This window comes from Motacilla alba, chromosome 23, assembly GCF_015832195.1.
Source record: "Motacilla alba alba isolate MOTALB_02 chromosome 23, Motacilla_alba_V1.0_pri, whole genome shotgun sequence".
NCBI lineage: Eukaryota > Metazoa > Chordata > Aves > Passeriformes > Motacillidae > Motacilla > Motacilla alba.
This window is the reverse complement of record NC_052038.1, coordinates 297,277-322,098: the sequence shown is the minus strand read 5'-3', so window position 1 is coordinate 322,098 and position 24,822 is coordinate 297,277. Positions and strand designations below refer to the sequence as shown.

General features: G+C 45.4%; 1 protein-coding gene across 10 annotated transcripts in view; it reads left to right on the top strand.

Annotated features, from left to right (window-relative positions):
• The first annotated feature begins 30 nt into the window (after window positions 1-30).
• LOC119711024 (lethal(3)malignant brain tumor-like protein 3) overlaps window positions 31-24,822 on the top strand; it is a 46,207-nt gene continuing 21,415 nt past the window's right edge. For 2 of the 10 annotated variants that reach the window (XM_038160683.1, XM_038160681.1), the window contains exons 1-11: window positions 3,183-3,313; window positions 13,566-13,674; window positions 13,987-14,095; window positions 15,429-15,486; window positions 16,527-16,615; window positions 17,782-17,886; window positions 18,503-18,638; window positions 19,130-19,221; window positions 20,145-20,296; window positions 21,061-21,137; window positions 23,349-23,434. In XM_038160683.1, coding sequence (XP_038016611.1) covers window positions 3,217-3,313; window positions 13,566-13,674; window positions 13,987-14,095; window positions 15,429-15,486; window positions 16,527-16,615; window positions 17,782-17,886; window positions 18,503-18,638; window positions 19,130-19,221; window positions 20,145-20,296; window positions 21,061-21,137; window positions 23,349-23,434 — 1,110 coding nt within the window. In that variant the 5' untranslated portion in view covers window positions 3,183-3,216. Of the gene's footprint in view, window positions 2,173-3,182; window positions 3,314-5,545; window positions 5,779-13,565; window positions 13,675-13,936; window positions 14,096-15,428; window positions 15,487-16,526; window positions 16,616-17,781; window positions 17,887-18,502; window positions 18,639-19,129; window positions 19,222-20,144; window positions 20,297-21,060; window positions 21,138-23,348; window positions 23,435-24,822 lie in introns of those variants that run through there. The other 8 variants (XM_038160685.1, XM_038160687.1, XM_038160684.1 and 5 more) reach the window with 8 other exon arrangements.

The following is a 24,822-nucleotide window of genomic DNA, read 5'->3' as shown; positions in this document are numbered from 1 at the left end:
TTCAGAAAGTCACTTCACATTCAGTGTAGGCACAACACTTGAATACAGTCCAGATAAAGAACTTATTTCTCCAACATATTTTTCAGGAGCTTTTCCTCCTACTAAAGTACCTGTGCTTGGGAAGAGCCTTCATAAGAGAAAAAGCTCAGGTTGTGCTTCTGGGCTTGGAAGCACAGAGGGTGGTGGTGGCTGTTCTGTGGTATGTCCCCAGCATCCCTGGGGAGATGGGAGGGCAGCTTCTAGCAAGAATTTTGTAGGTGTGTAGGTGTTCCTGAATAATATCCCAAATTTAGAATATCCAAATTTAGAATAATATCCCAAATTGCTCAGACTGAACTTCCCACAAGCTCTTCTCCTGCACAATCGGCTTTGAGTGAAGAAGTGACATCCCCAGCACCTGTTCTACCTGCAAGCAACATTCTGAAAAATAGAAGGCAAAATATATTTTGTGAGTTCTTGGAACTAAAAGGTTAGTTACTGCTTCCCCTAAAACTGTCCTTTAGCCAATTCCAAACTGCTCACAACTTGATGGTAGCGGCTCTCCAGCAAGAGTCACTTCATAGGTGCAGTAATTCCATATAATTTGATCATTTGGAACTTGTCCTGCCATATTAAAAAGATGAAGAGGTAATAGATCATCAGAGTTGCTTGCAACACAAAATAACTCCCCACACTTTGAGAGGGGTCAGGGCTCAGCAAGGGGCTCAGACTTTATCAAATTACCACGGCTGCATGAGAAATCCTTGTGGAAGAGATATCTTCAGAAGGAAAAACCTTTTCCAACTACATATATATTTAGTGCTTTAACATCTTACACTCTCAAAATGACATTTTTAATCCTTTTTGCTGCTTAATACAGAAGCAAACGAGCCAAGGCAAGATGTTTGCTGGTAAGGGATAATTAACTGAAAAATAATTTTAAGAAAATCTGCAAATTATACAGTCTAGGTAAAGACTAAAAAGTGACTCCAGTTTCTGCTGTCTGGCAACTCCGTTCAAAATGACCAAGCCAGATTTTAGTGAGCCGTTTGGGAGAAGCATCTGTTCCTCAAATACCTGAGGACAGACCTCCCACATACCTAAAGGAAGTATGTGGGAAACTTGTCTGAGGTGGAGGTTGTGCAGGAAGAAGAGGGAAAGCAAAAAATCCTTCATGTGTGAGCACCTGGAGCGATGGTGGCGCCTGGGTGTGCAGTGCAGGGTTTGGACGCACCACCCATTGCAGGAGCACCTGTGCTTTACTGCCCAGAGCAGGGACAGACCTTGCGATGGGCTCATCCTCCCCAGCCACCACATTTGTGGGTTGGAGTGTTGGAGCAGGAATTCCCAGGGAATGGACAGTCTGAGACATCTTAAGTGCTGGTAATTAGTGTGAAGCATTGGGAGTGCCCCCAGAACAGTGATTCCATGGGCACGCCTCAGCTAAGCACTGCTGCATCATTTAATGTTCATTTCTGTCTCAAAAACGTCACTGAGTGAGTCTCACCCATTAATTTTGCGTTAAAGTGTAGGGTTTGCATCAAAACCTCCAACTCATATGGCTCCCTGGTGTGGGCACTTTTCCTTTCCCAGCCTGGAGTTGCGGCAATCTTGATCTCCTGAAACTGCAGAGATCTGCCTGGCAGCAGGTGTGAAATCAGGGCAATGGAAATAATATAAAATATTAACAATAATGATTATATTGCATAGCCAGAGAGGAAGATTAGTGGAATGTCTATTGCAATAATTCCACGATATTCCCAAGTTAACATTTCTGTGTGAATAATTATATACAAAGTGAGGACTCCGCTTTAGGCTGGAAGTACCTATCCCAAAAGCAATGAAAAACAGCCCCAAATCTGATTTAGGGTTGGGGTAACTGTCTTATGGGGCACCTTGGAGGTGACCTTTGAGGAGGGAAGGCAGGAATGCATGTGGTGGGCACCAGGCAGGTTCTGACAAAACAATCAGTAGAGCAGCAAGACAAAAGAGCAAGAAGCTCCAAACTAGGGATCTCTCGTCAAAACTTACAACAATTAAAATCAAATAAAGAGTCTAAATGGATGGTTCAATTACTTTTAAAATTTTTTGGCTCCAACAGCTCTGTAAACCTGGACCAACTGAATGCTTCAACACTGGCTGCAAGCATCTGCAGGATTTGTGTTTTAGCTGGAACTTGCTGGCACAGATGAGGTAAGAAATGTGTTTGTTTTCTGACTAAATTTAAAGATTCTAAAGGGTATTTTCTGTGCCTTACTCGAGGGGTGAAGAATATTGTGATGTGTATTTCAAATGAGCCATTGCAAATCTCATTTATTATTTTCCCGAAATCCCATTCTATTTAAGCTATCACAGCTTGGGGTCTGCTTGTGCTCTTGGCAGAAACCCCCGACGCATCATTAAAAAAATCCTACCCCCATCTCTTTTATTGTTCCAAAATTCAAATACAAAGGAAAATAACAGTCCCAGATGAGAAGACAAGTTTAACAAATGCAGAGAAGACGGGGCAATATCCTCTGTTACTCCTGGGGGCGGAGGCAGCGGGATCCCGCGGTCACGATTTGCTGGCTGCCGGCGGCGATGGCGATTTACAGCTCCCGGTCCCAAACCTGCCCTGCCCAAATCCCGTCTCAGCCGTGAACGTGCCCCAGCGCCCACGGCCGTGCCCGGGCTTCAGCCGGCCGGCTCAGGGAGTGGGGCTGTGCCCCTCACACCCACATCCCCCTCCCAGTGCCCCGCGTCTGCCCCGTCCCAGCGCCAGTTCTGTCCCGGTTCATGCCTATCCCAATACCAGTCCTGTCCCAGTGCCAGCCCGAGCCCAGTTCATTCCCGTCCCACGCTTCCATGTCCCAGGACCAGCCCATTCCATTGCCATCACTACACCAGTGCATCTCCATCGCGCTGCCAGCTCTGTCCTAGGTCCTCCCCGTACCCCACACGCAGTGCCCCCTATCCCAGTGGAACACACCCACTGTCCCCTATCCCAGTGGAACACACCCACTGCCCCCTATCCCAGTGGAACACACCCACTGTCCCATATCCCAGTGGAACACACCCACTGCCCCCTATCCCAGTGGAACACACCCACTGTCCCCTATCCCAGTGGAACACACCCACTGTCCCCTATCCCAGTGGAACACACCCACTGTCCCCTATCCCAGCACCCCATATCCAGTACCGCCCCCCTCCCGCTCCCCATCCCCAGCCAGCGCCGCCTCCCCCGGGCCGGGGCCGCGCATGCGCTCGGGGGCCCGCGGGGCTCGCAGCGCTGCCTGGGCTCCATCGCGAGGCCCCGGGCGGCGGCGGGGCCGGGCCGGGCCGGGCCGGGCCGGCGGTGAGTGAGGGGCTCGGGGCGGGGACCCGCCATCCTGGGGGGCCGGGGGGCCGGGAGCGCAGATGGCGCCGCCGGGCCGGGGCTGCGGGGGCCCCGCCGGGCGGAAAGTGCGTTTAAACCCCCAAAAGGGGCAAAACCACCGCACCCCCCCGATGGACGCCGGCAGAGCGCGCGCTTAAGTTCTTTGCACGGTCATAAAGTATTTACAGTGTCTGTCTGAGGTGGTGGTTGCCCAATTTTGACCCAAGAAGTTGAGGAGAAATCGGGGTTATCTCGCCTGGGCGCCGCTCCGGTGAAACTCCTCGGAACTGTGACAACTCAGTAATATTAACAAACATATAAATCCAGTGCAGTAGAAACAGTTCTTGGAGACCTCCTGAAAACCAGAAAGATTTAAGTTTGAAAACAGATTTTACATGACCGAAAAAACAAACAAAAAAAAAAAATCAAATTTTCTGGAAGCAAATTCAAAGTGCAGAACTAATAGAACGGGGATTCTGGGAGGGGAAGTCCGCGCTGAATTAATAGAGGGATAAATATAATCGTTCAAAAGTATCGGTCGGCTGCGAGTGGGGCTCGGTGTGGGACAGTCCGAGTGATGTTTGGTGTCAGGAGAAAGGGATTAAGACAGTTTTATGAGCTCCTGGTGCTGCAAGGAATTGGATTAGATTTATACTATGAAAACATTTAATTTATTCAATTACTGCCCAGATAAGTTTTTAAAAATAGCCTGTAACTGGGATTAAGGGATAAAGAGCTCTGATATTTTGTGCCAAGTTGTAGCATACCTTTTAGGTCTGTGTTTTATTATATAGTAAAACAGAAGTCAAGTGGAGGGAAAACGGACTTGGTGCTTCAAACTTTCCTTCCCTACACAGCAATTAAGAGGAGTCTGACATGTTCTAATCAGCGTTTTGCTTCCTCAGTTTATGATCTATAATCTATTCAGATTATACATTTTTGAGGATGGGAACAGTTTTCCTGAGTGAGTATTCCTGCTTGGCCATGGGAGATATGTAATAATGATTAATAAGAGTCCCCAGGGTAGTCTGCTGGATTGCAGTCTTACGAAGTAATTACAGATGCAATTAAAACAGAGGATGTTTTTGGCCTCTGTGCACTGGTTTTGCCCTAAAATTGATTGCACCTTATATTGCAAGTAATCCCATTAAAGCTGAATGTGTGTGAAATGAATTGTAATTCCTGGTGAGTGCTGGGGTGGAATCAGAGCCCAGTTTGAGCTGCTGAGGACAGCTGGGTACAACTGCTGGGCAGGTTGTGCAGGGCCAGCTCCGCTTGTCTTGGCTAGAGGTGATTTATTCTGTCTTCAGAGTTTCATTGCCATAGTGAGCAAGTTGCAGGGGGTGAGTGGGTACACACAGCCCTATCTGTACAGTACACAGTACACAGCAGATGTACTCTGCAGACCATTGCTGCCCCACTGACTCCTCAGGACCCAGGGTGTGTTCTCCTTGCATCAGCCATGCTGTTTGTCAGCAGTTTTATCACCAGTTCTTTAGTTACTGAAATTTTAAGGCTTCACACTGATTTTTAAAAGTAGCATTGTGAATTTATTTGAAGCAGTGTCTGCAGTCTTACCTTAAATGTGCTTAAAATTGTGTTGGTTTATCCGCAGGAGAAGGCCTGGCTAGCCCTTCTATCTTCATGCAAAGTGTTTAGTGCCGATACCTCTGGGTATGACAATATATTCCATTGGTGTTGAGGGTGAAGCTTCAGTGTAACCCCCTTGTCCTTTGCCATTAGTGCTGGTAGTTTTTGAGAGACGACATGTGCTGCAAGCCTAACACTGGGACATGGAATCAGATTCTCTCAGGATGACGATGGAGATCATAAAATCATGGAATACCCTGAGTTGGAAGGGACCCACAGGGATTGTCGAGGCCAAGTTCTGGCACAGGACACCCCAGCAATCCCACTGTGAGTGTTGTCAGACAATAAGGTGTGGAGTGTCCCTGTGCCAGTTCATGCCTCACCTCTGGGCAGGAAAGTGTTCTGGAGGCCTAAATCCCATTCTCCGAATTGCACAGTTTGAATGTCAAGGAAATGTAGGTAAACTGGATCAAAACGAGATTGACCCACAGCAATGATTACTCTGGGCATTTACAGTCTCTGTGAAATAACAAGGTGATTCATGAGTTTTAGTGCTGGTTCTTCTTCCCCACACACTGTTCTCTCTGTCCCATATTTTCTGTAATTTTTAATCTATTTCAGCCTTTCCTCAAGCCCTCCAGTTGTGCTGCATGGGCACAAGAGCAGGAAGAAGGAGACACAGTGGGATGAAAAATCATATTGGAGACTTGGGGGAAAAATGACCAAATGAGTCCTTGTTAAGGAAGCCTGGCAGCTGCACACTTCTGCACATGGAATCAATTAGCAGCCAAAGACAACAGAGATCTGACCGAACCCTCTTTCTCCTAATTAGCATCACACACTGTGCTCCACAGGTGAGGTGTGAGGGCAGATGTGCTTTGCTGAATTTGGCAGATTATTTTCCAGAGAATGGTTCAATTTACTGGTAAAATACTTTACCCCCAAGGAATAGGTGTTTTATTGCTAGGTTTAGCATCTTTTGGCTCATCTCCTGTTTGTTTTGTTTAGGTTTTTAAATTTCTGATTGAATCCAACAAAGTGATGGGATAAATGCATGGTAGAGCTAAGCAAACAGTTAGAGGTTGTATTCATGAATCACACAGGATTTGTTTTGACAACCCTGTTTATGCTGCAGCTTTTAAACTTTTTGAAAGGCTGAGAGAATTGGGATTGTTCAGCCTGGAGAAGAGAAAGCTTCGAGGTGACCTAATTGCAGCTTTCCAGTGCCTAAAGGGAACGAACCTACAAGAAAGCTGGAGAGAGACTATTTACAAGGGCCTGGAGCGACAGGGAAAGCAGGAATGGCTTCACACTGACAGAGGCAGGTTTAGATCAGATATTAGGAAGGAATTCTTCTCTGTGAGGGTGGGAATGCCCTGGCACAAGTTACCCGGGATAGCCATGGTTGTCCCTGGATCCCTGGAAGTGTCCAAGGTCAGGTTGGACAGGGCTTGGAGCCGCCTGGGATAGTGGAAGGTGTCCCTGCCCATGGCAGGGGTTGAGACTGGATGAGATGTAAGGTCCCTTCCGATCCCAAACCATTCTAGGATTTTGTGATTCTACTTTGGGCCACTCCTGCAGAGCATGAAGGTAGATGTGTAATTCCTGTGTGGCTCCAGGTAACGTTCAGAAGCGTGTTTAAGTGTTGTAGTGATTACAGGTGATTGCCAGGGACTGGGATTAGCAGCTCTGTGGTTTCAGGCCTGGAGGAGTCATTCCTGGGGCTCCCAGCTGAGCCTGTGGAGGTTTGTGCGGGGCTCGGGCAGTGGCCAGGTGCCCTCCCTGGAGCCACTGCTCTTCCCAAGCAGGAGGAGGTGAGAGCTAGGGAAAGCAGCTCAGCTCCAAAGGCTCTTAGTGAAAGCCATAAAACTGGAAGTGTACTCTTTCTGCTCCTCTCTTTCCATAAAGGAACAGAAAGCATTAACTCTGTGGGCATAGAATAAGGTTTTGTGCCTTCTTTTGCGTCCCTCCCAGTCTGTTTGGAATAGGTCAGAATGCTGTCCAGCATGCCTGTAAGGACAGGAGAGAGGAGCTGCTGCCACACGGCTGTCATGGTGTCACCCAAACCTACAGAGACAGGCAGCAAGGTGGGTATGGTGGCAGAGGGGAGCAGTCACACTCAAGGAGGCAGCACTGTCAGGTGCGTGATCCCTGTGCTCTGTGGGAGCGCTGGACTGCCGGCTGGCATTGGCAGGGGAGGGGCTGGGTGTGGAACAGACACACTCTCAGCAGCGCAGCCTGTGCCAGTGCTTTTCTTCTGACTGCTGAAATAGATATGTGAGTGTGTTTTTGACACAGCTATGTCAGCAAACCAAGATGAGTAGCTCAAAGGCTCCAACAGTGCCTTTAGGATGAGCTGCTGGTTTAGAGTAAACTCACAATTTTGCTGTCTGATCCTGTGAGCTGATTGAGGTCACATTGCCGTGGTGCTGTTTATTTGTCTCCCAGTGCAATAGCATACCATGATCCATATGTTATCGTGTGCTTAGGGGAAACTTGGAAGGGCTCTGTTGTACAAATGAGCTGGACAAACTCGTGAAAACCCAAGTACTTAATCTTGTGATCCTGTGGCAGAACCTAGACGAAAAGTTTGCTTCTCCTCCATACCAGGCAAAGCATCCCTCTCCCTTCTTAGACCCTTTTCCCACTCTAATCTTTCAGAGCAATATTTTCCTTGATTTGTAGTTAAAATGTTTCCCTCTTTATGCGAAACAAAAATTAGTAGGAAGTGCAGTGGGGGAGCTCGGAATTCCTCAATTCTGAATTTTGTCTTTTTTTCCCTTCACTGACATAGACAGTCTCTTCACACCATTAAATGCTTGCTGGTGGCTCCTGGCACTTTCTCTTGAGGCATTGGTATACAGTTCCATTGCAGGCTCTGAAGGTTCATTTCAGTCCCTAACTGATGAGGTCCTGGAGATGAGGCTGGGCTTTTATTTGGTAATGGTATTAGTTCAGCCTTGCAAAATACTGCTTGCCTGAGGTGATTAACAGGTTTTGACAGGGGAGTAAAGCATCATCTGTCATCGTCACAACCAAGTACAGGCGAGGTGGCTGTGTCTGAGCCCCTAAGTGTTCTGAGCAGTTCTGAGTTTAGTTGTGCTGCAAGGAGTCATGATGGGGTTTGTGCGTTTCTGTTTCAAGTGCAGCTCTGTTCCTCACTGATGGCAGAGGAGAGCCTGGCAGATGTCACATGTCAGGTGTCAGACACTGCTGCAGAGCTCCCAGGAGACGGGAGCTCTCAGAGCCGGTTCACACTGAGTAGAGGAGCAGCTTTGCTCAGTTCCTGCCGTTGCAGGGCAAAAGGTGATTTGTAAATCAGTTATTCCCGGAACAGCACTGTAAGCACCTCAATGCCAGGTGCTTCTTGAAGGGGATTTTGCCTCCTGGTCCATGGAAGCTTAGCCAGAAGTGCTGCAAACTTCATGTTAATACTTGATTTACAGTGCTTGGGTTTATTGCACCATTGCATTCATCACTAGAGAAAGACACTGGAATCCTCATGTCATTGGAAATGATCCTGGTAGCACCTGTGTCCCAGGGTGACGTTATGATGCTTGTGTCCCCATTCGTGTGTTCTGTTTATGCTGGATATTATGTTCTGTGCCTTCAAGACTGGCTCTGAAGAGCGAATGTTTTGTTTTGGATTTTGTTATCTGCCCGCTCCCCCACGGCTGGCAGACACAGAGACAGGGCAGTGCATAGTGTGGCTTTTATTTTTTGCTTGGCTTTTTGCTTTGCTCTTGCTCTGGCTTCTGCTTTGCTCCTGCTTGCTCTTGCTTTTTGCTTCTGCTTGTTAGTTAGTTTAGCTAAGCAGTCCGAATTTTTCCCTGGGCTGGTTTTCCTTTCCCTTTTTTGGACCTACTCGAATCTGCTCTGAACTGGGACCTGGAAATGCCAAGAGTTTACACCTTGTGGCCTGCAGCAGCTATTCCCAGCACCTGAGGGACTGACAACAGAGCAACCACTCCCAAGAGAGACTTTCTGAATTTGTCATCCTTTTCAGAGCAGTGAAAGAGTGTTGTCATTGGTATTGTTCATTCTGGGTGCTGGGGGTGCTGTGCCTGTTAAATAAACAGGTTCTTTCTGCTTCTCTCCGAGGAATCCTTCCCAAACCAGCTGGGGGGAGGGGCAGTGTGGGTTTGCTTCCTGGAGGGGCCCCCTTTTGGAGGTTTTATCCCAAATTTGCCCTAAATCAGGACAACCTGGAATGGGATTTCTGTTGAAATATTTCTCTTCCCATCAAGTCTGACGGTGTTTATAGAAGTAGAGTGAACCCCCATCCACCCATTTAGCCTTCATACTCACTTTGAGTGAACTTTTACTCTTTTTTCTTCCTGTTTTTTTCTGTTTTTTTTTTTTTAATTTTTCATCTCCTAACAAAGGTAAGATGGATATTAAAAGCCAAAGCTGGTTTTCTACAGTAACACTGAGGTGATTTCCCAAGTCTGCATTGGTTCAAGGGCAGAAATTAGATCAAAACCTGAGTTTTTCTGGCCTCTTCCTGTGGAGTCCCTGTCTAAAGATAAAGCATAGAGGTCTGGGTGGAAGCATATCAATTAGGCTTCATTATCTCTGCCAGCCTGGCAATCATTTATCATTTCATAAATCTGAATCTGCAACTTGGAACTGAATGACTCATCTCAGTTTTGCAGTATCTTCTTTTGCCTTAATGTTTCTGAGACTTAAAATGCTAAAGATGAATAGAAATCACAAACTGGGAAAAATGAGGAATCTTTGGGCCTGACTATGGTTCTTCAAAATGTTTCATGTTAGTTTCTGCTCTCTTTTTAATTGCCCCAGTTGCTTCCTTTTGATTGTCTTGATTTTATTGCAGATTTTAGTGATAAGGGAGCATTATAAGAAAAGTGATTTCTTTATAATATTTTTGTGGGTTCTACTGGATTTATAAAATGCAGAGATGAGAAGGACCAATTATTTTATCAGGCCTTCTCTGGTTAAGTTCCAGATTATTTTCTACATTGTGATTTTTGACAGTTTTCCTGGTGCAGTTTGAAGTAAGTTCTCCAAGTTAATTACTTCTGTCCAAGTAACTTCCAAACTCCTTCTCCCAGAGGCAGCTTTGTAAATAATCTTGGTGCTTGACCTTCTTTATTTTTAAAGCCTTAACGCAAAGAATAAAATCTAAAAGGGATGGGCTAAAAAGGAGGGCCCTTGTTGAAACTGGCAACCAAACATTTGCTACAAACAAATGTTTATAGATGTACAAGGCTGCATCAAATATTGATATATTCAATACCACCCAACACAAGGCTCATTTAGTCCAATTCCTGCCTCTCCCTGCAGCCGTGGGGATGTGGATGTGTTCTGTGACCTGGAACATGGACACCGGCCGCAGATGTTCCGCACCTGCAGTTCCGATAAACCAGTGGAAGCTGGGGAACTCCTACAGAGGTTATCCCAGATATATTTGCTATTGCCATTTGCAAACATCTGTCCTGCTTTTGGCCCAATTAAAATAATTGTAAAGAGCTGTGGAGGTGCTGGAATTGGAGCTGCAGGAATGCTGAAGTGTCCTGTGCTGCCCTGCATCAGGTCTGTGAGTCTGCCTTTGGTTGAATTATGCTTACACTGAACCTATAGGTAGAAAGTTGAGCACCTGGAAGACTTGAGGTCAAGAATGGAGTTCGGGGGCAAACAGGGCTCTCATGAATCAGAACCAAGGTCTGATGGTCACAAACTTGGAGTTCTGTGTTAGAGGAGGGGGAGTGGCTGTTGACATTTGCAAATGAAAGTATTCAGCTGTTCGGTTCCTTTGTGCTGAAAACAAATACACAGAATTGCCTTCAAGGCTGCAAGTTCTGGGTGTTGGGCAGGAAAAGATCAATTTAAAGTAAAATAAATTTGAGCTGAAGAAACTTGAGAGCTCTGAAAAATCAGGTTGTTGTTGTTGTTACCGGCATTCAGAATCAGGCCTGTTGTTACCAGGCATTCAGAATCAGGTCCCCGACATTCGACCTGTGTTCAAAATCTTCCTTTTCTTCCTCCTTCTCCCTTTGAGCAGTGGGGAAGGGCTGTGAAGGACCTTAAGCTATGAGGAAACAATTCTGCCAGCAGATGTGGATAAACCTTCATGCTTGGGGAGTTCTGAGATCAGCGGTCTACACACCCATAAAACATGGAATTGGTCCATTGACTCCTTTGGGTTATTTTGCAGTGGTGTAACTTTTGCCCTGTGTTTAATCCAAGTCATTACGCTTCTGCTCCTTACCCAGCAGTAACATCCCATTGCAGAAACAGCTTCACTTTTACTGATTCCTCCTAATAGCAGAGAATCAGCAAAGCACCACATTATTTATTAGACTGAAAGACACCAAATAATAATATGATGTTTTATATTAGATGATCAAGTGTAAGAGCCCTCCGTACCTTGGTTAGTGGGTCTAGTTGGAATGTTCAGCCAAAACACAATAACTGTCTGCCCAGAGAACTGCTTTGTCCTTAAGATGCCAAATATATATTTTTTTTTCTGTTTAATCCTTTTTCCTCCCCTCTCTTCCTACTGTATTCCAGTTCTTGCATGCACAAAATGCATTTTTCCTTAATACCATTCAAGAACATCTCTGGAAGGACAGATTATTTCTGGAGGCTTTGTGTGGATTTCATATTAGCAAACCTGCTCTACTGAGCTCTGTTGTGTAAAGGAAGATTCAGTCCTGATAGTAAATTCTGCATTTCCAGAACTTTGGAATGAGGGATAGAGCTGTGGGATGAAACTGGAGGTTTCCCCCATGATCAGCCAGGTCTCACCCTCAGATCAGAGACTGTTAGTAAAGATGCTCGTTTTTTTTCTAATACAAATTTATGTGTTCTGGGATTGGGGTTGGGCTTCCCCAGCTCACCTGGCCACAGGTGCACTGTGAGATTTTGGCAGGAGGGAGCCCCAGCCTCTGTCTGCACTGGTTTGGGCAGAACCAGAACTGTTCATTCGTGTGCAGGGGCGTCACTGCTCTGGACACCTCTGCTCCTGCAGTGCCACGGGGCACCTTCCCAGCTCCTGGGCACAGGAACTCTGTGTGGAACAGCATGTGGAGCTTGGAAATCTCCTTCCACTGTCCTTCTGCCATGACACTAAGCTGTCCCACCAGCCTCAGCCCCTGCAATCTGCACCAGGATGCTGCTGCTCCTGAAGTGTTTGAGGGAGATGAAGTGGATGGAATTCTGCAGGAAGCTGAGTCCACTTAGCATTACCATTTCTTCAGAATGGGACGTTTCTCTTTGTGTTGAAATGAAATGATGCTCTGTCTCTTTGGGACTGCACAGAAGGACGCGAGCCTTTCAGGAGCAAGTCCAGCATCTTTGGAGCTTTAAGAAATACAAGCTTTAGATAAAGAGAGGGAAGAACATTTGGGATGAAGCTTTGATAGGGTGCTGGAGGCAGGATCCTGTGGCCAGGAAGCACACAGGAGTAGAAGACAGAGGGAGCTTCTCCACTCAACAAAGGAGCCCTGTTTCAGAGTAAAGCAAATGCTTTCAGACTGAAGTTTCAGTGAAGTGCAGATGGCTGAGAAAAGATCTCAGACTAATGAAGTGCTTGGAATAAAAGCTTTGGAGCAGAGCTTGCAAATGCAACCACCTTTGACTTGCCTCTTTCATTCTGGAGTTCAGTAGCTCCATAATGTACACAGTAAAGAAGATCAAGGAGTGGGTAATCTTTGCAGCTATTTGCTCATCAAAAAGATGGTTTTTTAGTTTAATTTTTTTATGCTTGGTTGCATTGCAGGTCAGGAGTAATAAAAGATGCACAGTGACACTATTTAAGACACTTTAATAATTTTATCTGGTCCAGTAAAGTGTTCCTGCGTGGCCTGTGCTTTAAGCTCCAAGGATGAATCTCTGAAGTCTGCCACGTATCATGCCTTTTCCAAAGCTGCCCTCTGTGTGTGTGGATGGGTTTTCTAGTTCTGCATCTGGATTTCCTGTGATGTCCTTAGCAGGACAGGCTGAATGTGTGCAGGGCTGTACTGGAGCAGGGATGAGTGTCAAACCCCTCCCTCCTTCCCAGCTCTCCCTCCTCCCCTTAGTGGCACAGGGAGATGGGAATGGGGGTTATGGTCAGTTCATCACAAGGTTGTTTCTGTTGCTGCTCAGGGAGAGGTGTCAGAGTCCTTCCCTGCTTCAACAGGGAATTCCTTTTGCGGGAGACCGTTTTTCATTAACTTCTCAAAGTGAGTCCATCCTATGGGCAACAGTTCTCTACAGACTGCTGCAACATGGGTCAGTCTTCCCCGGGGTCGGCCCTTCAGGTTGTTCAGCATCGCTTACTTTGTAAATCACCAGTTTCCTTTGATCAAATTACTCACTGTTTCAGCAGAGCTCCCTCACAGATAGTATCAAGGAGTCATTAAGGTTTGAAAAGACTTTTAAGATCATCAAGTCAACCAAGATGTGCCTGAGAGTACTATTGGAGACCAGTGCTCCAAAATTTAAACACAACCAGTAAAGGGGGGTTTTCTCTGCTGAAGTGGTGTGGCAGCACATAGGTGATAGTTACTTCCCTCTCAATGGGATACTGAGTGTCAGTTAATGAAAGTTTGTAAAGGACTTTGGCAGAACTCATTGCCTGAAAGGTGTTTTAACATTTTAATTTGATAATTGTTTTTTTTCTTTACTTCTGCAGTGCCAAGACAAGCTGTGCCCTGCTCTGATTCCCAAACCTGTGAGCAAATGGATTGCTTTGAGAATGGAAAGATTTGTACTCAGACAAGTTCCCAGCAGCACAGGGAGAGGTACAGAAATCCCAGATTTTTCCCATTTTTTGTTTCAAAACATTTAAAGGGGGCATGGCGTTGCTGTGAGTAGAATGAACCTGTCAGACCAAGTGTTACTGTTCTGTATCTGGGAAATCCTGCAGACACCTTTCTTTTCCTCAGGTCCTCAGCCCAGGCCTCCTCATTCCAAGAGGTTCAGAGGCACTGGAAACAGGAGTCTGCAGGAGTAATGTTTTAATTTTATATTGTTTTTAATTTTGGATGTTTAATGATATCAAAGACATTCCAGATGATTGCAGAAACGGGAAATAATGGAAATCTTACTACCAGCAGTGGCTGTCAGGTGGCTGAGGCTGGTAGACCTGTCAGACGTCTCCGGAGGAAGAGAAGATTGCCTCTGGATTCGGAGGATGAGGAGGAAAATGCATATGAGGACGAGGTAAATGAGGCTGCATGTACTTCCTTTAAGGAGAGCTGTGAAAAGCAGGGAGAGTTGTCTCAGAGTTCCTTGTGCAGTGCCAGCTGTGCTGAGGGAGCTTGATCTGTACCCAAGGGAATGGTCTGGGTCTGATCCCGATTTACATCAGTGATGGGAATATCTGTTTTGAGGAGTCAGAGGGATGAATGAATAGCTCAGGTGAAGTGAAAGTCAGGAGTTCACAGTAATAACACCACATGTCTCCAGAATAACTACACTCAAATACTGTTGTGTGATATTGAAGATCAGTGTCAAACCACAGGGTTTGTTTGGGTTTTATTACATACTTGCACGTACTCTCACTGCACCACCAGAAACCTGTATTAGTGGTACATAAACAGCAGTATCTCAGTGCTGAGCTGATCTTTCCTTCAGTTTCCTGCAGCCCCTAACTCCCTCCTGGGGCCCTGCTCTGCTCCTGACCATCAGTGCCTCTCTGAGTCATTTTATGTTTATTCACATAATGCAGGGTTCTGTATGGCAGAACAGGGGCAATAAAGCTGCAGCCTCTGCTGTCATGAGCAGTTTAACTCATCGTCTTGCTCAGCTTTTCTCTGGGATGTGGGTGAGATGTTTTAAGGGATGGATGTTTTCAGAAGTCCTTGCAGTCTCTGTCTTCCTCCTACTCCTCATTCTCATTAGAAACTATCCCCCTGTCCCTTCGGGGGAGTGTTTGGCAGGCAGCTTTGTATGGCACATTTTGCCTGGTTTTGGTTTGCTCTGAGAAATGGAAGCCTGGGAGGAATCAAGCCCGACTTTGCAAACACACAGAAGAAACAGGAATGATGGTTGGGCATGGAGTGTGACACAGAGAGACCACATTGTCTGGGATGCTCATCTATGACAGGAGTTACTTGAAGCTTCTGCTTCCTTCAGGGCTTCATAAATTCCTTTTTTCCCCCTGTATCCATTCCCTGGCATGGATGGATGTAAGAAAGTGAAAGGAGAAAGAAGTGTTCCAGTAAGGCTGCTGATGTGAGCAGCAAATCCTGCATTGCAGAAAGCAAATCCTCTGTATTGTAATGGAGATTTTGGTCCTGTGCTGCTCTTTAACATTTAAATGAACTTCAGTAGCATATGTTAAATAACTTATAAAGCACTTTGGGATACCAAGATCAGCATTATCTGTGTAACATTCCCTCCTGATGTTCTTTCTGGGTTGTTCAAGAGACAGCAATGCTGGCTAGTAGTCCTTTTAGTTACCTGTTACATCCGTGTTGTACCTGCATTGTGAGATGATCAGAGGGAGGAAAAACAATCTTGCTAAACTTCTTTTTAACGTATCTGTGTCTAGGAGAAGAATAAATCAAATAATATGAAAAGCCGCAGAAACACTAAACCAATAAAACAAGGTGAGCTAAGCTCATAGTCTCTTTTCTTTATTGTTTGTAGATTCTTTTTAGTAGCTATTATAAAGTGAATAATAATAAACAGAAGAATAAAGGACAGGAGAGCTCATTTCACATTCTGAACAGCTTATTAGGTCCATAACCCTCTTACCACTGTCAGCTTCAGAGGTGTATTAGCAGGAATATCCTGGATTTGCCTGAATAATGGACACAGGGTAAGGATCTGGAAGGAGTCAGCTTCATCCAGAGCTCACTGAAGACAATAAGAATCTTTTTTTCATTGACTTTGGAGAGCTTCAGCCACAGCCTAGAGTGCTTAGTAAAAAATAAATTGTAAACAACATGATTGATTGTAGACTATGAGTTAAATGTATTATATACCTTAAATCAGTCAGTATGTAACTGGGGGGGAGAGTTTTAATGTACATTTAGAATGTAATTTTCTGTGTGTATGACTGTGGTTCTACTAGAATGAATCCAAGTTGTTTCCATCATCTGGGAGCTGCCTCTCTAGTAGATGCATTGTCTTATTAGGAGGTTATAAATATATGTGTGTATATAAAAAAATATTGTGAACTTAGCAAAAAATCACTTGGTTTTTAATTTATTCTATTTTAGGCTCATTTTAGCTGCAATTATGTGCCTCTCTGTGCTGCCTGTTTATATTTAACCCCTTATTCCTCTGTGAAATGTCAGGGGGAGGAATTAATTCCCACAATTTTAAGTTATTCTGTCTTGTCCAGACTTTTCCTTGGCACCTTTCCATGGGCAGCTTGCCAGCAGTCCAGGTGCCACAGTTCATTTACCTGAGATACAATAAATTTTCATTTCCTGAAAAATGAGCACAGTTTTCCTATTGCTGGAATTTCCAAAAGCAAGAAAAAGCAAAGAAGGAAAGCAAAACCTTTCCTCAGAAGTTGAGTAACGCTGCCTCTTCTGGGGTGCCACAGCAAATGTGGGAGGATAAGGGTAAGAGAGGAGGAGAAGCAGAGCAGGAGGCATCAGAGAAAGCATTCATTTTCTTGTTGTTTTTGATTAATTAGTGCTTCCTGGAAAGAAGAAGGTATGGAACTGGTCTTCCTACTTGGAAGAGGAACAGATGCCAGCTGCTCCCCAAAAGCTGTTCAGAGAGGTTGGCAGCTTTTTTTCACTCTCTTGCTGTTTTTCTGAGGCAACATCACAGGATTGATTACTGGCTGTCACAGGATTACCAGCTCAGTGGAGGTGGGACTGGAGACCACTCTTAAGCTAGCACTGGTATTTCTGAGCTCTTTTGGTACAAGTAGGCCAGGGAAACAGGCATTTGCCCTGGGCATCTCATCCCAAACCAGGGTGTAAAAAATGCTGGTTGAATCTCACAAATAAGCAGCAGTTGTTTGGATCTGCTCTCCTCTGGACCAGTGGGCTGTTAGGCAGCTTCCAAGGACGGCTGGAGAGGGACAGCCTGCCCTCTGTCACATGTCCTATGGGATTGTACAGAGCCCTCCCAGCCTGTCTCTGGAGGAAGCCATGAGTCTGCTGATCAGGCAGTGGTGTGAGCACGCTGGGGAGTGCCAGGAGGGAGAGTGGGCTTGTGTCAGTCACATGGCAGTGCCACAGCTTGAGTTCAGCCTTGGTGAAGCTGCCTCTGCACTCCAGTTAAATGTGCAGCTCCCAGTGAGCTCTTCAGAGCCCAGGGCTGTTGGTCCTTCCAGAGGCAGCTTAAAAGGAAGGTCCAGTCCTGCGCTGGGTCATTTGCAATCCCAGTTCAGGGTGCTTTTAAACTTTTACTGTATTTCAACTGTTTCACTTGGATTAAGACTGCAGATAAATGAAAAACACAAATGTTTTCTGGAATAACTGTAAAACTGGGCTGCAGATCAAGCCTGCCTCGTCCCTTTCACCATTTGAAGTTGACAAGTTACCTTTTGGTGACAGTCTGGACTGACACAAAGTGATTGTAGCTTTCCCAGCTCTTTGGTTCTGCATTGAGCTGGGAAGGGGATTCTTTTGTGTTTGAGAAGAGCTCATTTCTGCATCTGCTCAAAGATGTGTTCATAGCTAATTGCAACAGTGCAGTGGTTTTGAGAGATTAATTAGAATAACGAGTAAATGTGAAATAAGGTGATGGTGCCGTTACTGATCCCTGAGCCTGCACCTGTCTGTTGGAGCCACAGTCACTTGGGGTGGGATTTTCTTCTCTGAGTTGAGCATTTGAAGCCTGAAATATAAAAATTGAAGCCTTAAGCATGTTATGACTACTCTGCAATAGATTTTGTCTTTAGGAATTAAAAGCAAATGTTTCTTCCCCCCTCACAGTATCAGTCATTCCCACAAGGCCGAAATGGATTTAAAGTTGGAATGAAATTGGAAGGGGTGGATCCTGAGCACCCCTCTCGATTCTGTGTTCTCACAGTTGCTGAGGTAGTTGCTTTTCTTGTCTTTGATTCCAAAAGTCTCGTGTACACCTAGAATTATTTCTTTTTTCAATAAAAAGTAGAAACATAAGAATAATAGTACTTTAGTTAGTTAATTAATGGTGACACTGAAGGAAAGGTGTTATGTAATTAAGGATCTTTGCCTGAAATCCTACTGGCAGATTTTTTACACTTGTAACTAAGAATAGCAAACCTATTAATTGTCTGTAGTGAACAAGTCTGAAAAAGAACAATGCCATGAGGCCCTAAGACTTAGTAAATATAAACAAGTCAGAATGCTTTTATGCAGCTTTAGTTATGTGAAATCTGGGTTGATTTGGTATAGACATTTAAGTTCTGGAGCTGCTTTTGTACCCCAGGAATGTGTTTGTGGCATGGAGCAGGGGCTCAGGGAGGTTCCACAGACCAGTTCTATTTCCAGCTGTTTGAAGTGGGGAAAGAGGAGCATGGAAACTGGGAGAGCAAATAAGTTAAAATGCAACTAGAGTTTCTGAGAAATAAATGAGATCCTAAGTTACTTTCTCTGTAAGTGCAGATATGAGGGAGTGTTTTATTAGTGATTATTTTTCTCCTTTGTGACCCTTGAGCTTCTCTCACTGTAGGTCCAGGGGTACAGGATGCGACTGCACTTTGATGGTTACCCAGAGTGCTACGACTTCTGGGCTAATGCTGATTCCTCAGACATCCACCCTGTGGGCTGGTGTGAAAAAACAAGCCATAAGCTGCTCCCTCCTAAAGGTATGACAGAAAATAGAGCAGTGTACAAGAAACCATAAATTCTACTAAGATGTCCTGGCTCTGCATATTTCATTTTTAGTGTGATTTCTCCTTTCACTCGATCTGAGGGGCTAAAGGGAAGAGGTTTAACTAACACAGTGACTCACAAAAGAGCAAAATATCTTCTCTATGGTATTTCTAAAGACTGACGTTGTTAGTTACAGCAGAAACTCTGGATTGAATGTCTCTCTGTACTTCAGAATATACTTATTTTCTGCATTCAGTTCTTTCCTGCATTCAATTTCCTAGAAACATTTGAAGGTTGAGATTAATGATTGGACATTATGGTGAAAAAGAGAAAGCTGGTTTAGCTGAAATGCATGGCCCCTGGAGATCATAGCAGGGCAGTTTTCATGCAAAGTTCATATTCCTTCCAGGTAATTTCCATTTCTGAAAAACCCACCAGAGTGTACCAGGGCCATGTAAAACAATCTTTTTTTCTCTCTTCCTAGGTTTCAAGGAGGGAGAATTTAATTGGACTTCCTATCTGAAGAACTGCAAAGCTCAAGCAGCTCCAAAAAGCCTTTTTAAGACCCTCAGCAGTGTAAGTGGTGATATGGAATAGAAGGGGTTTCAATAGGTCTGGTGCTAAGTGAGTTTTGACCAGAATATTTATGTGATTTTAATATGCTTACATCAGAGGTACAACCATGGTACAATCAGATGCAAACTACTTCCTGCTGTGTTTTATTTTTAAGAAGGAAAATTAGTACAATTTTTCTTCCCCTCCCCAGTCACTGACTTTCCTGAGAAAGAATTTGTATTTCCCTTCCACCTTAATGCTGGAGGAAAAGATTTACTGAACCATTTATTAAATATATTACAACCGTCTGTTTTACTGTGCCCCTACAGTCAAGATATTTGTGACACTTTCAGGTAATTTAATAATTTCCAAAATAATTTCTGGATTCCAGCAGTATGCTCATGTGTGCCGTGAGATTCATTATGGGGCTGTGGATCTTGAGCTTTTGTCATCCTTCCCCACTGGTGCTCTCTCAGTGGCTGTTAACCTCAGTTCCTGTGAACTCCTCCGTCCCATTCTATGTTACTGGGATGGCACGAAGCCCATGGGCTGGTGGATTGGAGGCTGCATGTGGACAGTCACTGACTCCAGTAGGATCAGGGCCCAGCTGTGCCCTACTTCCCACTCTGTCACTTCATCTCTCCTTGAAGACTTTTCTGACTTTTCCACCAGTAAAACAGGATGTGCAATGCCCATTATCCTCAGCAAATCACTGCAGGGTGTCTCAGCCTGGGAGGCTGCGGTGGTCAGTGTACCTGGAATTGCTGTTTTTTGAGACACATTAGCTGTTTTTTAGTAATAGTCATTGCCAGAACTCATGGAAAATCCTGTCTGCAAACCTCTTAATAGTCACTGTAGTGCGTTTTGTTCTGTGGGTTTTGGGGTCAGAGGAGTTTGTAATGGGGATTTCAATGGCTTGATCAAGAATGTGGCTGATTCCTCAGCCTGTCACACCTTCTGGGTTTCGTCTGGGAATGAAACTGGAGGCAGTGGACAAGAAGAACCCGTCACTGGTTTGTGTCGCCACCATCACAGACATGGTGGAAAACCGGCTGCTGATCCATTTCGATAACTGGGATGAGAGCTACGACTACTGGTAAAAGACTCTATTTCTGATACATGTCTGAAGGTAGACTGGCTTTGTTTTAAATGCAGGCCCTAAAGTTGGGATCTTATATCAGTTTTCAGGCATCTGAATAATTACTTGGGGTTTTCACAAAGAGCCAGTTGCCCGGTAGTTCCCTTCCTGTTTGGGTGCTGGGCAGCTCAGTGCAGAACCACTAGGGGTTGCCTGAGCTGTCTGGGAAGTATTGGAGGTAAGAAAACTTGTGGTGCCTGAAGGGGCTCCAGGAGAGCTGGAGATGGTCTTTGGACGATGGACGGAGGGACAGGACAGGGGGAATGGCTTCCCACTGTCAGAGGGCAGGGATGGATGGGATATTGGGAAGGAATTGTTCCCTGGGAGGGTGGGCAGGCCCTGGCATCGGGTGCCCAGAGCAGCTGTGGCAGCCCCTGGATCCCTGGAAGTGTCCAAGGCCGGGTTGGACAGGGCTTGGAGCACCTGGGACAGTGGGAGGTGTCCTTGCCCATGGCAGGAGTGGAACAGAATGGGCTTTAAGGTCCCTTCCAACCAAACCGTTTCAAGATTTACTTTGTATTTCCCTTTCTTTTGGGACAGCTTGAATGCCTTCAAAATCCAGTGTTACACATTCTAACGAGGCAGTGCTTGTCTTCTACACCGTGATCACACCCACTGAAAGCATCTGCTCACCCAGCAAAGGCCTATCAGACAGCATTTGAAATCCTGCCTTTCTTTTTGCTTTCCATCTGACTGGTGCCAACTTTCGCTCTTTGGTACAGGTGTGAAACGAGCAGCCCATATATCCGTCCTGTCGGGTACTGCCAAGAAACTGGAACCCCACTGACAACACCACCTGGTAGGTTGCAAGTGAGACTTACTTTCTGCCTCAGCCAAAAAACCTGCAAACTATATCTTCCACATAATTACATATTTGCAAGTTCCAGGTTCGCTTCAGAACTCTTTACTGCCTGAACAATATTGTTGTTCCTACTTTTTGCCACTGCAATTTATGTTGTTTCGTAGTTCATTGAAGAAATCTGTCTTGGTTTGAAAAGACAGGTGTCTGCTAAGGAGGGCAGGAGCCTCTCTCGAAATGAAAAGTGTAAACCACCTCCCTCTGACTTATTATAATTTTGAAATTAAAGGGCTCTCAGGCAAAGATATGGGAATAGGAATAGCAGTTCTTTATTAGGAAAAAATAAAAATTAAAATAAAAAATAAAAATAAAAATGCAGTAATACAAAACAACGCTGCCAGAGTCAGAGCAGGCCCTGGCACGCTGTGGCTCAGGCTGGTGGCAGCAGTGCCATTCCATGGTGGCTCAGCCCTCCTGCAGTGCCAGCTGTGCTTCTGCTGGAGCAGGGATCCTGCACAAGGCTGGAGTTTTCCTCTGCAGCTCCAGGGCTGCTGGAGATGGGCCTGCTCTTGCTCTGGCAGTGCAGGGCAGGAGAAAGCTGCTCCTCTGGGAATGCAGGGGGCAAAGGCTGCTGTGCTGCTGCCAGGCTCAGATTGGATCCAGGGAGGAATGCTTGGCTCCTGCCCTGGGCGCAGCATCTCCCCATGGGATGATGGAATTGGATCAGCCCTGCAGGGACACTCAGTGGCCATGAGCAGCAGAGATCTCCTGCAGGGAGGATTGGCTGTGGCAGAGAGAAAGAAAACTGCCCCGTGAGCAGCAGAGAACTGCCCCAGCTCTGACAGGCGGGGGTAGAACACAGCCCCAGCTACATCTTGCAAGCTAGGACAAAATGGAACAGGGTTTGGTAATTTAAAATTGAATTTGATTTTAGAAGGGAGAAAGTGAGAAGGATTTCCAGCATTTCCTTCAAGGTGAGCTGGAAGAAAAAGGGATCTGTACCATGATTTTCTAGATGGAATTTCTGGAAATACCAGAATACTCTTAGTTGGAAGGACCTACAAGGATCATTGAGTCCAACCCTTAAATGAATGGCCCGTACAGGGATTGAACTATGGCTTTGGCATTGTTAGCATCATGCTCTAATGGTTTCCTCGATGGAATTTTTGGAAATGAAGGAGTAACTGAATCCACATCTCTTTCTGCTGTACTGGAATTTGGTAAATAAAGAGAATGTTGGCAAATAAGAGAGGACAGAACGTACAGGGAAACCAGTGTTGTTTTCAGGCCTTGGAAGTGCTCATTCAGCTTAAAAATAGCAAACACAAAAAAAATTAAGTCTGACATTTGTCAGACTGACAGCCCTGGAGCAAGAATTCCTGTCGTTGCTGTGTTCTGGGTTCAGTGGAGCAGGAGCCACTGCTCGATCCCTCTGCACGGAGGGAATTGGCCTCAGTGTCTTCACTGTAGATGTAGAAGGCGTTGTGAACATTCCCTCTCAGCAGCACCACATTTGTCCCTGCTCCTGGAAGGTTCAGCAGGCCTGGGCTCTACAGTTCTCTGCTCATATCAGGATTTCCTGTGCCCCCACAAAGCCTGCAGCCAGTTCTGGTCTCTGCCGAAGGACTTAAATGCAGTAGTTTGCAGACTATGCTCTGCATTTAGTCACTGCACCCTCCTGCCGAAAGGAGCCTGTCCTGGGGGTAAACATTAATGAAATGGAAAAAACGTGGAGCAGTTTCTTCAATGTAGTTGCCAGGGAGAGACGTGACACTGTTGATAGAGCAGCATACCCGCGGAGCCTTTTCTCTCCAGGCTGCTGGGTTTACTCAGCCTGGCTGAGCGGGCAGCAGGAGAGGAGAAGGTTCTACAGTCTTACAGGTCCTCACACATAGAGTAGTTAATAAAACAGGAAATAAACTTAGTAATGCCATTGCACATTACAGCATCATCTGACTAGCTCACAACTGGAGTTTTCGTTAGAGGATAAGAATTGATGAAGCTGTGCAGAAGTGAACTTGCCATGGTTCAAGCTCAGTGTAAAACTGGGGAACTGGCAGAGCTGCTCTGGGTGCTGAAGATGATGAGTAGGAGCAAACAGGCCACTTTACAGCACCATCCATTGTGAGTGTCACATAGCTGCCTTTTTGCTGTTTGTAACAGTAAATGTGGGGTTTTTCTTACAGAAATGTTTATTCTCTGTTTTTTCAGGACACAGGGATTCCAAAGCCTTCTCATGGGAGAAGTACTTGGAAGAAACTAATTCCCAAGCAGCTCCTGCAAGAGCCTTTAAAGTGGTAGGTGAATGTCTTTGATTGCTCTTGCTCAGGTGCTGTAATCCACCCTTTTTTGCTAGAGGCTTTATTTGAGCATAGTTCGCCTTGTCTGTGCCAGGAGGGTGAAACTGTGGTTTACTTTGAATTTAAGATCATCTAAATGCTGCTAAAACAAAAACACACAGCAAAATACAAGATTTTTTTTTGTTTTTAATACAATGGAAGGCTAGCTTGGGAAGGATTTTTGACTAAGTATCTTCAGTGGCTCCATTAGCAGATTTAAGGGCAGAGCCTTCAGTCCACAGTGCTTCCAGAGGTATGTGGGAAGTGCCTAATAGAGGGCACAGAGAGGAGAAAGAGTGTGGTTATCTGGTGTCCCCTCTACATGAAGTTTTAAAAACCTTTCTAAAATTCACCTTGCAGTCGTGCAAATCTGTACTTCCCTGGCTGGTGAGGCTGGAATTAAGGTAGAGAAGTTCATATCAAGGATTTACTGATACCGATCGTAGTCCTTCTGGGGAGGAGCCAGCTGTGCCCTCCACAGAAATAAATCTATTAACAGATGAAAGAGCATCTCTGCCAAACCCCTAAGACCATCCTGCAGACCCAGTGTGAAGGTGCTTCTCTCAACCTTGAGATAGTGAGCTTTTGTTTCTTTCATTGCAGTTCAGTGTGTTTATCTGGAGTCTCACTGTGAGGAGAAACAAACCAAATGACTGCACTTTTAATTTGATTTTTTTCCCTTCCACGCTGCTGGCTTACCTTGCTAAACTTTGCCATATGTTTAAAAACTCTTCTTTGCTGTCGTGACACTTGTCTTGGTTCCTTTTTCTGAAGTGGGAGTTGCAGGTTAATACCTGCTGCCCTCCTGTGTATTTTTGTGGAAAGGTTTTTGGGACTGAGGAGGAAAAGCAATAAGGGAGGCCTCAGATAAGAGAGGCAAAAATCCAGCCAGACAGGTTTGATAATTGCCAGATTTTGGCAGGTGTCCACATGAGGTTGGTGCAGGCTGCAAAGGGGTGTCAGGGAGGTGGAAGAAGTTTTTGCCTCTTCAGAGAACTGTAGGGCTTTAACTGGAGTTGTCTGCAGCACATCCAAAACATCCCTGGTACTGAGGTTTCCCATAGCTGGGAAGCACCTTGGAGCCAGGGGCAGGATGAGGAGTGGAGCCTGTCAGTGGGACACAGTGGTTGCCCCCAAGGATGTACTAAGCTTTTTTGAAATCCCAATAGACCTGGAAAATGTGAACTTAAAACTCACAGCCCAAGTCCTCTGTAAGATCTGCCATTGTGGCTTCTTCCCTCAGATTTTCAGGGTCTAAAGGGTGGTGAGAGATGTCATTTGAACATAAGAGTGCTTTGCTCAGGACAGAGAGCCTGTTCAGTACTGAGAACTCCCTTCTTTGGATT